We start from the raw sequence: 15,001 nt of genomic DNA, 5'->3' as shown, positions 1-15,001 counted from the left end.
TGGAGGAAATGGTCAATATAAATTTGGCAAGTAAATAAATGTAGATATTCAGTTAAAGACATAAGAAAACATGAGTTCTCTGAGGAAGGAAAGAGGGTGTGAGAACAGGAACACCGTACTGCCTGAAGGAAGGGTGCAAGGGCCACTCAGTATTCCCTCGACTGAGGCCCCCAAGGGCTTTCCTTCTCAAGGATGTCATGATGCTGAAATAAGAATGAAAGCCTGGGTGCACGGGAGGTGTTGCTAAGTATCCCGGACATTCCTGCCTCTCCCTTTGGAAACATCTTCAGGACCTGCATGGCCTGATGCCCTAGATTAGTGGGCTTGTTCAAACTGGGGCAAGCATATGCCTATGAGCACATGAAGACTTTGCAAAGGCCACGTGCCCATGGATAGTTTTAGGGAAACCATGCCACCATCCTCATCTTCAAGGAGGCAAAACTGCCTCAAGGAGGCAAGTCCTCCCTTCAAAGGAAGCAACTGCCTCTGAGATGTTCTCCTTTCCCATCCTCATCCTCATTCACAATTGCCCTTCTCCTCCTTACGAAGGAAGGGCATCCTTCTTGCTTATCTCTCTACAGTCCTTTTCCTGGTATGTAAATACTGAAAGAAAAGGGACAATGCAAATAGCAGTTTTCCTGGACTCTCAAGGCACAATAACAAATCCTTTTACAAGTCAGGTGGCTTTCATATCTTTGCTTTCAACAAAAGTAAAGGAGTTAGAAGCAGTGGCAGGGCCTGCTGGTGCTCCTTGAAAATGGGAGGGGGCCATATAATCTCCTAGGGGTTAGATTCTTTTTAGGGTATAAACTCTGTTAGGGTTTAGAGACCACTGCCCTATGCCTTCACAGGGTCTCCTCATCTGCTGTGGTTGGTCATGCCCTGGCTTCCTATTTTAAACAGTTGTGTAATTGTTCCACATTATAGATGCCCTGGCTTCCACATGGTTCCCACTAGCTAGCATATTTTATGAACAAGGAGTAGGACCTACAGATCAGTCCATGGCTGTCTATTCCTGCATGATTGCATAGTATGGGTGCCCCATTTCTTCAATACTTACTCAAAAAGTTCCCATGATGAATGCTGACTGCTGGGATGGGGTCTGCGACTCCACCTATCATCTGGGTCCTATCACCCTTCATCCTGCTCCACAAATTCATCCTCTCCCATCTCTTACACTTCAGTTTACTGCTATCCTCGGATCCTCACTTTTAGCTCTTCCCCAACAGTGTAGTAACATACTCATTTCCTCATCCAAGAATATCTTTCCTTCAATATTTCCCCTCAATTATTGTCCCATTGTGCCTTTCTTCTCAATCCAATATCCTGTAATCTCCACTCAGTCTTCTACTCACTCAGTTTCATTCTGATTTTAATTTTTAAAGTGCTCATGAGTCCCTGTACATGAGTAATATGAAAACATTCTCATTGTAAACATATCAAATATTTCAGAAACAGAGTTAAAAGGCAAAGCATTCCTCCCCCAACATTGCTCCCAACCCCTTTCCACTGTCCTTACCTATATAAAATTTGTTGTGGTTCCATCCACACTTTTATCTGGGTATTTACATGCATATATGTTACATACATACTTTCATGTTGCGTCGCATATCCCTTTTTTACATAAGTTGTCCTGGAAAATTTTTGCAATTATCTATATAGTTTCCTTTTCTTCTTGAACATTGCATAGTGTTTTGTAGAAAGAGTGCACTATATTTTCCTAATAATGGGCTTACAGGTTATTTCTAATTTTCTTCCCTGTCAATGTACTTTCAGGTTATTTCTATTTCTTCCTTTTAAAAACAGTATTGCAAGGATCATCCTTTTATGTATATCTTTGCTCACCTACAACTTCATCCGAGGAAAGTGGAGAGGAAGGAGTTAAAGAAGCTGGCCTTTAGTTCTGGTGAAAGAAAAAAGGCAGGTGACATCTAAATTCCTTGTAAATGTGCTGAAAACTGAACCTTCTGGTAAATAGATGAATGATATTTGCTAGGAGATCTCTAATCTATGGAATGCTCTTAGTAGGATGAGGCTGGTTAAGGATTGGTTACGGTAAATAAACTTAGCCTTTATGGATTTGTGAGGCAACACTTCTGAGAGAAAGTCACACAAGCTACGTAACTATAGAGGGTATAAAATGGCAATATTTCCTCACCTAAAGGCTCCTCGCTGTGTGAGATGTCCCACAAACCTCATGTGAGATCTTATCTCTTACTCTGGGCCAGAGATCGCGTCCAATGTGCGAATGAAAGACTGGGGAGGCATGCAGGATGTTGCAGACTTCTCCTTGCTTCGCCAGGGCCTTCATTGCTCATGTCCTTGAAATTATGACTAAAGCTTTAGGTGGATAAGATCTCTGATGCTGTGAGTCGGATTTAACAACCTCATCCTGTGTTAGCACAGAGATTACTGAAGAGGTTTCTAAGTTGCCATTCGAGAAGGCTGTATCCATTTATAATCTCACCAAGAGTATGAGTTTGTTTCTCAGCAATATTGACTATGGTTTCACCAATGTGAGGGCCAAAAACCCACTGCCATTTAAATTTGTATTTTTCTATTTATTAGTATTATTTTTACATGTCTTTTGGCTTTGGCTTGGTGTGTGTATGCACACATTTCCTGCTAATATTATGTGCCCCCTTTTTTTTTTTAGGTTAAATTTTCATCTTAATTTGAGAAACATCATAGTGTAATGGTGAAGTGTATGGATTCTGGAGTGTCTGGGTTCGAATCGTGTTTTGTCATTTGCTAAGTGTGTGGCCTCAGAAAAGTTACCTCAGTTTTAGTTTCCTCATTCAATGCCTATTTGATAAGGTCATGTGAAGATTATATGGGATAATCCATGCAGAACACCAAGAATATTGCTGGTACACAGTAAATGCTCAAACAAATGATAGCCAGTCATAGGAGCTCTTCATGTATTTTGCACATTAATTCTTTGATTATTAAATATGTTGTGAATGTTGTCTCCTAGTCTGTTGCCTGTCTGTGTCTTTTAATAGACATTTATCAAGCAGGAAGCTTTTTATGTAATCAAACCTGTCATTCTTTTCCTCTGTGGATTGTGTTCTAACCTGATTTTTCATCTGAACCGTTTTATTGAATTGACCATTCTAAATTTCAGTTCACGTTTTCTTTAACCAGCCTTATGATTTTGTGGTCAGAATCTTAAGATTCTTCCCTGGTCTCACAAGAATTATTCTTGTATTTCTTTTATGGAAGACAATCATCAGCCACTCCTTTTCACTTTTTCCCTGAAAAACGTGTTTATTTTGTTCTTGCTTATCTTTCCACATCATACTCCCTGGATAATCTTATCCATTCTAATGGTTTAGAATATCCCCCCTACGCGATGACACTGAGATCTTCAGAGCAGTATTTTTCACTGTTTACGAGGTATTTCTAACTTGATGTTCCACAATCTCTTTAAATTAAATTTCTTCTAAAACTGAACTTTATACACCCTCTATAGATACTAAGAAGGAATGATCAATAAGGGATACTGTTGTGCTCTTTTTCTTTAACTTACAACAAACATTATGTGTGGAATATTCTTAAGAACAAAAGGATATAAATATGTCTATGTAATATGCATAGAATCTCTCTAGGAGGACACACAAAAACTGGAAAAAGTGGCTGTGACGAGGGGGGAAGAGATACTTTTCACTTTAACTTCTTCGTGACTTTTGAATTTTGTACCATGATATGTAACGCCTACTCAAAAATAAGTACAAATCTATCAATAAATAAAAGGAACCCTCTCATCAATCTCACCAAACCTATGCCCCGTTTCGGCTGGTGATGTCACTTATCCACTCAGACTCTGCTAAGCACGTGAGAATCATCCTCCATCTCCTCAAATGCACATTCCAGTGCTGAATCTTGTTGAAATGCCTCAGAAATGGATCCTTCATCCACCCACTCATTCAACAGTGGCCCTAAGAACACACCGTAAGCAGAGCACTGGGCTAGAGACCAAAAGATGAATGAGACACTGTCAGTACAATACCCTCAAGAAGCCCCACAGCCTAGGGATGCAGAGCAGCCACACTACACATTTAAATAGTATTTCTTAAATAACTGATTCTTTAAGCCTTTTGCAAGTATTTATTTGGGTGAGATCATAAAATATATATTTTATAATACACATAAGAAAAAACACATTTGAAGGAATAAAAAACAAAATGACAGGAGGTGACAGAACTTAGTGTTTATAAAGGAAATCACCAATAACTTTAACAATTCAGAGAAGAAATTCAAAGTGTATTTAAAAGTTGAGACCATGCTTTACAATATTCTATAATAAAAAATAAAGTATTAGGCTTTTAAAGGTAATACATGACTTAGTTTTTCAAATGATTTCATAATGGGGTTCTAGACTGTCGTACATGGACGTGAAAAAAAAGACAAAAACTTTGGCAAGCAAAGTATTAGTCTGTAGCAGCTTGGTAAAGTTTACTTTTTTCATATAAAGACTCTTCAATTTACATTTGTTTTTGTTACAGGAGCAGAAAGAACTATTATGCCAAGTATATTTGAGGAGTCTGTAAGCTATATAGCAAAAACGATTATTTAAAAAAGCCTGTATTCTATGAAAATGTGCACCACAAGCAACTATAGTAACTGAGTAAATGTAAACCATGCGATTATAAACATTTCTAAACCAAACATTTAACTTCCGAACCTCACACAACATCCTCTACGTCCACATCTTGTTTAAAGGCAGCCTCAAGCTTTTAAACCAACGTATGTTTGCTATTTGACAAAGTTCTTACCCTCCATTACCAAAAATGCTTCTGTAAAGTCCCTCAGAAATTTCTCAGTCCTCTAGTAATATGATATATCATGATCAACAAATGATCACAACCTGCAGAAAAAAGCACTGAGGCCAGAGGAAGGAAGACCAAGTTGGAGGTTTCTATCTCCAACCCTGGAAGACCTTTCTACTTTGAGACCCACAGCTCCAAGAAGACAACTCAAAATGTCTTACTTTTAAAAAAATATTGTATCATGAAAAATTGAATAACTAGATTTCTAGGAAAATGAGGCTTTTAAATTAAGGTTTAGCAAAATTGACTATAATGAATATTCTTCCAATCATTTATGAATAACAGAAATCAGTCGAAGCTTTACATATAAAAGATATAAATACTGCATAATGTGTAGTGAATATTGGCACATACCCTTTCGTATTTAAAGCATAAAATGCAATCAAGCAACTCTGATGCTCTTAAGATACCTTTATGACATAGCTCAAAAACCTCTATATGGGATGGAAACTTCCCACAGTTTAAGGCTTTGCAATAGGTTTATAGCAAGCATCAGGTTGCCAGAGGCGAATATCAACAAGAACTTGATTGAGTTTTTGCATCCAGAGATCCCGCTCTTCCTTGGTATCTGCAGACAGCCAGTTCCTACAGGAACAAACAAACAAACAAAAGGTCAGGATGCTTTCCCCCAATTCCATACCTCCCTATGCTTTTGCTAGGAAAAAAAAGAAAAACCTAAACAAACCAGTAAAATGAGTTACTCTTCACCATCTTCTAATGGATGCTAATCAAATGCCCCAATAGTGAGATGCTTCTTCAATTACAATAAAGGAAAATTATCCCCAATCCCCAGGCTGGTTAGCTGAATCATAACTCAAACTGATGATAATTGGTAAATGATGGAGTTTCCAAACCAAAGATGGTAACTGTCTTGTACAGGTGGTCTGGCCTGGGCAATTTGGTGGTATGGGACACACACTGAGTGTGCGCCACTTCCTAGCAAGAGCTAGCACACCACAGGCCTGAATCTGGGAGCTCCCCAAACCCCTCAGTCTCGGGCTCCCCAAGAATTGGAATCACAGCCTCGTCAAACTTCACCTGACTTAACAGGCAATACTATTTTGTACCGTCTCCCGTTATTTTTGTCCTACTGTGTTAGTAAGACATGGTATTTACAATAAATTATCTAAAGATTCTAAGACTTTGTCTACCCTAACCTCTCTGTCCATATCATGAATCTCTTCTTTGCATCCATATTTAGCTACAAGTTGAATAACTAGTTGATGAGGCAGGCAAGGGTAGGGGAGAGGGGGAATTCCCTGACTCACAAGTCAGACCATTCTTCTAGAGAACAGACAATTGTTAGAAGGTCTTTATATTGGACTTATTCTACATCTTTATAATTTCTCCTCATTGGTACTAGAAATGGTATAAGCATGAATAAGTAGTGAGTTGATCATCTATTAATCAATGGAGAGAATATAACACTTATCAATAACAATAATAACCATTTGTTGAGCTCAGTCCATGTACTCGACATTGTGCTAAGTATGTCTACTCATTAATCTCTACTGTCACTCTGTGGAGTTTATTTTTCCCTGTCGACACAGGAGAATCCAGAGGGCCAGAAAAGTTAAGTAACTTGCCATGGTTACATTTGGTAAGTCATTGAATCAGATTTCAACCTAAGTCTGTTGACTCACAGCTCCATCGTATAACACTGCCTCCCCATGTCATGATGAAAGATTTCTAGTTCAAACGTGTAGTCTATATTTCAGAAGTAGGCATTATTGATCAGAAGAGAAATCTTTCATATTGAAGGAGGGAAAGATAGCAAGGTTGGTTAGTAGAAATAAAAATGAGATACATTAAATTTAGATAAATGGTATAGGTCAAAAAGGCCCTGTGGAGAAACAGATAAATGAGGCCAAGGAGAATGCAGAACTGCAGAATGTTTATATTCTGCAAAATATATGATAAAAAAAGCTTTAGAAGCAACCAAGCAAAGCTTGACTGAACCAAGACTGAACTGAGAATGCACCACTCTCAAATGCTTGGATAAAAAAGTGCTCACTCAATTACGATAATGTTATAATGAGAAAAACTACATGCAAATGAAGTACAGAGTAATTACAGCGCCATGTGATCTAGTTATTTCTACCGCAGGAGAGGGTCAAAGGAGAAGTCTGGGAGGGTTTATGTAGCAGGTAAAAGATAAGATTATATGAAAAATATGAGTAATGTTTAAAAGGGTTAAAATGGACCGGCCCTGTGGCAGAGTGGTTAAGTTTGCATGCTCTGCTTCTGTGGCGTGGGGTTTCGCTGGTTTGGATCCTGGGCGTGGACATGGCACCACTCATCAGGCTATGCTGAGGCGGCGTCCCACATGCCACAGCTGGAAGGACCCACAACTAAAAATATACAACTACGTACCAGGGGGCTTTGGGAAGAAAAAGAAAAAATCTTTAAAAAACTTAAAATGGGCCAGCGTGGTCAGGAACTACTTAGGTACTGTATTGTGGTTGGTTCCCCGATGACAGTGGCCACGGACAGGGTAGCTATCAAACAAAATGACTGTAAATCCATTTTGCCTCTTCTGATCTGTCTGATGCCACCACTGCATAGAAGGCCCCCTGAAGGAAAGGAATGGATGAGTTCAACTGGATTAATATGGAAGTAATCTAGACATCAAGAATTTCCAAAGAATGGGACTCCTATCTAGCTATTTTAAAACAAATTGGCAGTATCTGGGCAATTTTGCTCTATTTTAATATAGTGTCTCTTAGCTGTAGCTTTCTGATATTTCTGCATCAGAAACTCATGGAGTCAGTTCTATCCATGTCCCTGTCTGCAATATCTAGCCGCAGCCTGATTAATAGAGACTTTGTCAAATTCTAACTTCTGTCCTTAATCACAGCTTTGTACATTGAGGTTGGTCTTCAAGCTTCTCTTGGGCATCCAAGCAAAAGAATCTTAGACTTTTAGAAGAAAGCTTTTGCATCTTATAATTAAGCTTAGGGTTAAGAAAAAAGTGACATTCTCAATAGGTTATTCTGTTAATTTCCAACCAGAAATTTGCGGAGTACAACAAGATTGTTTTTGTAAGCCACCTGATTAATTGAGGGCATTTTTGGAATGTAAAGGGAAGGGATCTATGAAGTCTCTTTAAGTAACAAATGACTTTTCTATTACACATGAAATCTTCAAACTTAACCCAAAGTTTATTAGCTAACTGCCTTGAAAACGGTTACACTGTGAATATATTGGAAAACATGATGAGCTAAGATATAACTTGAATGTTATGCTTTACTTAACTACATTTAGTTATTATAGATTGTTCTCTTACTGATGTGTGTGTTTTGTTTCCTCATTAAGACTGTATCCTCTTCAAAGACAAGGACCATCTCTGATATTTCTTACAGCAGTAAGAACATAGTGGGCAATCAATTGTTTAGTTGACAGAATTATTTATAGCCCAATACATACTTGGTGACACAAAGTGTGTCCCTGCATTGGCTGACAAGAGTCTCTCGGTCATCTTCTCTTTGTGGTCGGACAGTAATTAATTCAAAAGTGTTGCGTCTTGCACAAAATTCTCTGTTAGCTGGTTCTATCTGACGACTGGTACAATTGGCCAGGTTTATCCTTCCTATGGGATTCTTTAAAAACAAATTTAAAAAAAAATTATTAATAGAAAATAAACCATTTGAGTCAGTAAGCATTAAGGAGTACTTAAGTCGGGATAAAATTAAAATTAAAAAGCCATTAATTTGAAAGTCAAAATTAAATTACATTAGATTTAGAGAAACATTAAATATTTATTATTGTTTCTTGCTGGACATAAAAATAGGAACAAAAAATTTCAACTGGAGCTCTTAGCCAACTTAAAAAATAAACTCTTTGTTATGGAAAACTTCAAACAGATACAAAATAAAAAGAATAGTATAACAAACTTCCACGTACCCATCAACCAGCTTCAACAATTAGAAATACACATTCAACCACCTTTCATCTATAGCCCACTCACTTTTTTGTTGTCAATAAACAGAAACTTAGACATCTTATTTCATCTGCAAACATTTTTTATGTATCTCTAAAAGATAAGATCAAACAACTGCTTTGAATTGTTGGAAGCCATGTCATTCCGGTGGTAGGAGAGTCAAAGATAAAAATTCATGAGACTAAATGCTGCTGAAAAATGGGAAAAGGGACATTTACAGGCACACACAATTTAGAAATAGCCAATAAAAGTGTTAACTCTAATAATTTTAAAAAGGAAATTAAAATTAAATATAGCATTTTAAAACATTAGATTGGCTAAGTCTGGAAAGAAGAGTAATAATCTCTGTTGATTGGTTGGGGGGGTGGGTAATAGAAACTCTCATACATTGTGAAAGTATAAAATGGTCTACTACTGGTAGGCAATTTGATAACAACAATCAAAAAAACATTCAAAATAGGCATATCCTGTTCCTACAATTCTACCTAAAAGAAACTCATCCTAATACATAAGTGCACAGAGATGTTTATATAGGTGTAGTAACTATTTTTTTCATAATAGTGAAAAGTTTGAAACAAATTAAATGACAGTAATAGAGGACTATTTAAACAAATAATGATATTATGTCTCCAGCAAGTAAGGCAAACTAAACAGTCTGAAAAAATCCTCCCATTATATAACCCTCCAAATGCTAGATAACTGAGTGTACAAGAATGGAAAAGACATCTTCAAAGGCCAAAATCAGTGAGGAAGAGAGAAGTACAGAATGGTAAGCTAGCCTGAAACCTGGCTTCTCTTGGAGCATTTGCCAACACTAGGAACCCACAGTCATGGCTCACACGTGTTAAATGATATACCATGAAGTCTGGTTATTTGCTTTAAAATATCCCAGCAAAACAAAAGAATAAAAAAGGATTTATGTTCTGGAGAGATAAATGAAACATAAAAATTAATAACTGTTGAAGCTAGGAGTTCATTATACTATTTCTCTCTGTTTTATGCACATTTGAACATTTTCAATTATAAAAAGTTAAATATATAGGTATATATATTCTTGTGTGCATAAAAAGCAAGGGCCAAGGATAAGTAATACATTATTAAATAAGAACAAGTTAGGAGACTTGCCTCACCAGAGATTAAAATTTATTTTAAACCTAAGGTAATTAAGACTGAGAGATACAGACCAAAGAAACAGTATAGAAAGCCTAAAAATGGACCTACGTATATAATGATACTTTGATACATGCCAGAAATGGCACATGGATGAGCGGGGAAAGGAAGGACCATTCAATCATACTGGCACGACTAAATATCCAGATGGGGGAAAAAAAGTTAATTCTAGATAAATTAAATGTGAAGTATAAAACTTTATAACTTTTAGAAGAAGGTGTTAAGAGAATATCTCTATGACTGTAGAGTAAGAGATGGTTTTCCTAAATATCACTCAAAAAAGCAAACAATAAAGCAATAAATTGACAGATTTGATTACTTTAATATTAAAAAATTCTATTTAGGAAAAGATACTCCAAAGATAAATTAAAAGATATGCCACGCCAAAGACTAGGAAAATATAATTGCAGTTTACCAAAAAAATAGAAAAATGGGTAAAATATGCAATCAATTCATAGGAGAGAAAATAGAAATGGCCATTACACACAAGAAAACATGCTTACTCTAGTAACCAAGGAAATACGCAATAAAAACACAGTGAGATAACATTTCATACCTATCAGACTGACAAAAGTTTACAAGGCTGACAGATCAAGCGTCGATGGGGATGTGCAACACTGAGAACTCTCAAATACCTTTGGTGGGAATGGAACATTCACTTTCAAGAATCATTTGACAAATCTAGTCAAGTTGAAGATATGCAAACCACATAACCCAGCAATTCTGCTACTATATGCAAACTCAAGAAAGAGCTCTGAGTGATGTATTGATGTATACGAGAAGCTAAGTCACAGCAGCGCTGTTCATAATAGCAAGAATTTGGAAATAATCTAAGTGTCCACAGGTAGGAGAATGGATAAATTAACTGTGATGTATTCTTACAAGGGAATACTTTAGTACAGAGAAAAAGGGACAAATTAGAGCTACATATATCAACTAATTTCACAAACTGTGTTGACAATGCAAGTTGCAGAATAATATGTACAGTATGATATTACTTGTATAATGTTTGAAAATATGCAATTGCAATAACATATATTGCTTAAGAATATATATTATATGTATATTAAGAATATATATAATATATAAAAAAATTTAAAGAAATATGTAGGAACAATAAATTTCAGGATGGTGTTATCTCTGTGGAAGGAGATAAAATTACATGGGGAGCTTCAACTAGACTGATAATACAGAGGTTGACGGAAATTGTTTTTTATGTCTTTTTGAATGTTCTATTTCACAATAAATTTTTAAATAAAATTTTATATGGCTACAATGTAATACATATAGCAATTAAACACATTACAAATATATCTTTACATGATATCTTTACATATAGAAACATGTCAGGATATATTATTAAGTAAAAATCAGATTATAAAAAGCATGCTTTCTGTTTAAAAGATTAATAAATGGATATATAATTATTATTATATATTATACATTTTTGAAGTTTAGAAGGATATACAACCAAAATATGAAAAGTAGTTGTCTCTGTTATGGCTGATTTTACTTTTTAATTCTGCTTATTTCTGTTTTCTAGCTTGGGGATAATAAATAATCATACTTGGGCAATAACATTAAATTCCTAAAAAAATGAGATACAACTTATTACACAAAATCCTATTATCAAATTTCAAAACAAAACCAAAACCACTGTATTCCTGTGGGTGGTTTTCCATTACTGTTTTATCCCAGATTTAGGAAAATCCACTAGTTCATAAAACACAAAATGGAACTCAACATATTTCTAAAAATGTCAATAAAAAAATTATGAAACATTCCAGGAGAAAAGAAAGACAGATATATGCCTTAAGGTATTTTAAGAGTGGTCAAATCACAAGGAATGGATAAGATACAAAATTTTTATACAAATACACACACACACACACACACAGGTCTTGCAACAAGAACAGTTTTCATTTTTCCCCTTCCCCAAAGCCCCAGTACATAGTCATATATTCTAGGTAAGTTGTCCTAGTTCTTCTATGTGAGCTGCTGCCAAAGCATGGCTACTGACAGACAAGTGGTGTGATTTCACACCTAGGAACTGAACCTGTGCCGCTGAAGCAGAGCACATGCAACTTTAACCACTAGGCCACGAGGGCTGGCTCAACAAGAACATTTTTAATGGCTTAGTAAAGATACTCAAAGAGGAATCTGGGTGGCTAGTGGGGGCCAGAGGGAACACTTGCATGAAATGCTACATGAAAGCCAGTCAGAGCTGTCACCACTGACTCCTACTATTAATATTACCTTTCGTTTCTCATCATCAGGATAAGTCCAATAAGAGATACAGTTTCCAGAAAGAACACACCATCTTCGATGCCAGGCACCAAAACCACTAACATCTTCAAATATGGTCTGGAAAAGTCAATGAAATACTGACTTCAGAAACTTGAAGATCAATTAAATGTTAATTCTTTATGTTAAAAACTTCAATATGTTGACATATTTCACACCTTGAAATCTTTGCATGATTCTCATGTCTTTTACCTTAGTAATGAAAACGACTGATTGCTCAAACCCAAAACTTTACACAGATTTTCAACATCGTCTACAAGCATAAGGCATTCAAGAACTTTCAGATATTAACTCCAAATAAATACCTCTAGCTAATTTTAGACTTTTTAAAAACATGGTATCCCTAATCTTAAGTAATCTTAAGTAAGAGCAAAGTTCTTCAAGTGTTGGAGAGTAAAATATACGAGAATATCATATCTTATATATTGAAAAAACTAACAATAGCTAATGAAAAAGCTAATGAATTAAGTTAGACTTATTTTAATACGGAAGACTGGCATTTAAGTTTTATTCAGGAGAATAAAACAGTATCAGAAAAGCGTCAACTCATGATCATATGCCTAGATGGATTACTACGGTAACTCCAGTCTACTGCTGAGCCATCAGGCACACCTGGAAGTGGCATCGCACTGCAGTCAGGCAGTTGGCCAGCTCATGCCTTAGGAATGCAATTAGAATCCTTTACATTCTTACAGGAGTGGAAGCAGTCCTTTTGGTTAAGGACAGGAATCTGGCATAGGTAACTAAAAACGTGGTTTTTTTCCATGGAAGTACTTCTACTTAAGCAGTATAAGTAGAAGCTGTTTCCTCCCCCAACTATTTTTTATTTGTAGTCATAAGGAGCCCTAATTTACATGAGTCCTTACTTTTAACGTAAAAAAAAGAATTACTTTAGGAAGTGTTATATTAAAAAACAAAGCAAGGTAAAAATGTAACAATACTATACATCATAGGTTGGTAAATTGTTTCCATAAAGGGGCAAAAAGTAAGATTTTAGAATTGTGGGCCACACAGGTTCTGTCACGGCTATTCAATCCTGCTCATCTAGTGCAAAAGCAGCCATAGACGACAAGTAAACAAATGAATCCATGTTCCAACAAAATTTTATAAAAACAAGCAGTGGGCCATACTTTGCCGACCCCTAATATAGATTATCCAAAGGCATCTCTGTGTTTGATTTCAGAATGCCTTAAGGCTTTTCCACCTTTAAATGGCTCAACTAAGCCTTTGATCAAACCTATGATAGTGAGATATATACTCTTCTTGATTGACAAATTTGTGTGAATTGACCAAAAGGTGGATGGAGTTAGGAGTATAATTAATCCCTGGCCATGGAGGAAAGTTACTTTGTGTGAAGAAATGTTTTCATGATAGAATGAGACCTCAAATTTATTAGCATAATTAATGAGCTCAAATTAATTAGCTTACTCTAACTAAATATTCCCTTACCTCACCTTTTTTTCCTCCTCCCCAATTTATCCTCTTTCCTCCCCAACACATGCTTTTTCTCGGCAATATTGCTCACAGCCACCCAAGGAAAAAAAGACAGTAATCTTGTATTTCAATCTCAAGCCCAAAGTTAGCACAAATGACTCACCAGCTCTCTTTTGTGTTTATGTTCATCTTTTACACCATAAAGGTAAAAGAGAAGGAAAAATTGATGGATAAAATAACACAAGTTATTATTATACCTACCTATGACCAGAGAGGAATAACAAGAGAACAGCTTTTTCATTTTTATAGCTGAGGAAGTGGAGGGTCAAGGAAACTAAATGGTGACACAGAATCACAAAGCAGAAGTGGAACCTTCTAACTAACCCAGAAGGTCCTTCTCTATCTGTTCATCAGCCCAGGCAGAGCTAGACCAGCACCATTTAGAATCACTTCTCAAGTTTCTCTGGTCGATAGTCTCGTTTCCTTCCAGTGATCCCTGACACATCAGGAAGGAAAACTGAACAAAGCAACTTTCATTTCAAAGACTATACCTCTACTTTTTAGAGAGGGTGGAGGTAACGAAAAGGCATTGTTTAGACAGGGGACAGGAATTATTCTGGGGAATCCTGAGCAATTTCTTACCATATTTCTGTAGGTGTGTGTTGACGTGATAAGAATGGGCTGTAGGATTCAGGACAGAGTAAATCTGAAAAGGTCTAACTCTAAACTAGTTAAGAGCCCGGCTCAAAAATTAAATAGGTCAGACATTATATGCAAATGAACTAGATGCCATAACAGTCTCTCAGTTGCTAAAGGCGTCTACAATAAAATATGAAAATATTTACATGAAAAGAAAAGGTCAGTAGGTAAACACTGCCTTCAAGTTAGAAATTTATAAAAACGCTTTTCCAAGAATATCTAGTGCCATCTGCTGGATTTACATGTAAAAAAAGCTGAAGTCTGATTAACAGTCACATTGGCCATGTGGGCTTTGTGTATAATCCAGCTCTTCTCTCTGTACCCTTTGACAGCAAATGCAAACTCATTTGTGTATCCTTTGTATCATTCAAATTCCTGCTTCACAAAGAAAACTAAAGCTATTAGATTTTTCTCAAGTCTTGCCACCACACCCAGAATCTTCCATGTATTCTACACATGCTTTTCTCCCCTGATAACGGAAAAAGAATAATTCTGTATAAAAGCAATCCCATGAACTGTGGTTTGGGTCTTATATCCTCTCATTCTCGTAACTTTGCTCCATGTATTAATAATTCCTTAACCCTGGTACAGATTCCCCATTGCCTCTATCTTCAACCTCTTT

The 15,001-nt window shown here is 36.3% G+C and overlaps 1 protein-coding gene across 24 annotated transcripts in view; it reads right to left on the bottom strand.

Annotated features, from left to right (window-relative positions):
- Positions 1–4,095: 4,095 nt before the first annotated feature.
- The window catches only part of ANLN (anillin, actin binding protein), a 132,555-nt gene continuing 121,649 nt past the window's right edge, over positions 4,096–15,001 (bottom strand). For all 24 annotated transcript variants that reach the window (XM_008535991.2, XM_008536006.2, XM_008535999.2 and 21 more), the window contains 3 exons: positions 12,199–12,306; positions 8,259–8,431; positions 4,096–5,417 (listed from right to left, as the gene is read on the bottom strand). In XM_008535991.2, coding sequence (XP_008534213.1) covers positions 5,294–5,417; positions 8,259–8,431; positions 12,199–12,306 — 405 coding nt within the window. In that variant the 3' untranslated portion in view covers positions 4,096–5,293. The remainder of the gene's footprint in view (positions 5,418–8,258; positions 8,432–12,198; positions 12,307–15,001) is intronic.

This window comes from Equus przewalskii, chromosome 4, assembly GCF_037783145.1.
Source record: "Equus przewalskii isolate Varuska chromosome 4, EquPr2, whole genome shotgun sequence".
In the NCBI taxonomy this organism is placed as follows: domain Eukaryota; kingdom Metazoa; phylum Chordata; class Mammalia; order Perissodactyla; family Equidae; genus Equus; species Equus przewalskii.
The sequence above is the reverse complement of the archived record's forward strand: the minus strand, read 5'-3'. Positions and strand labels throughout refer to the sequence as shown.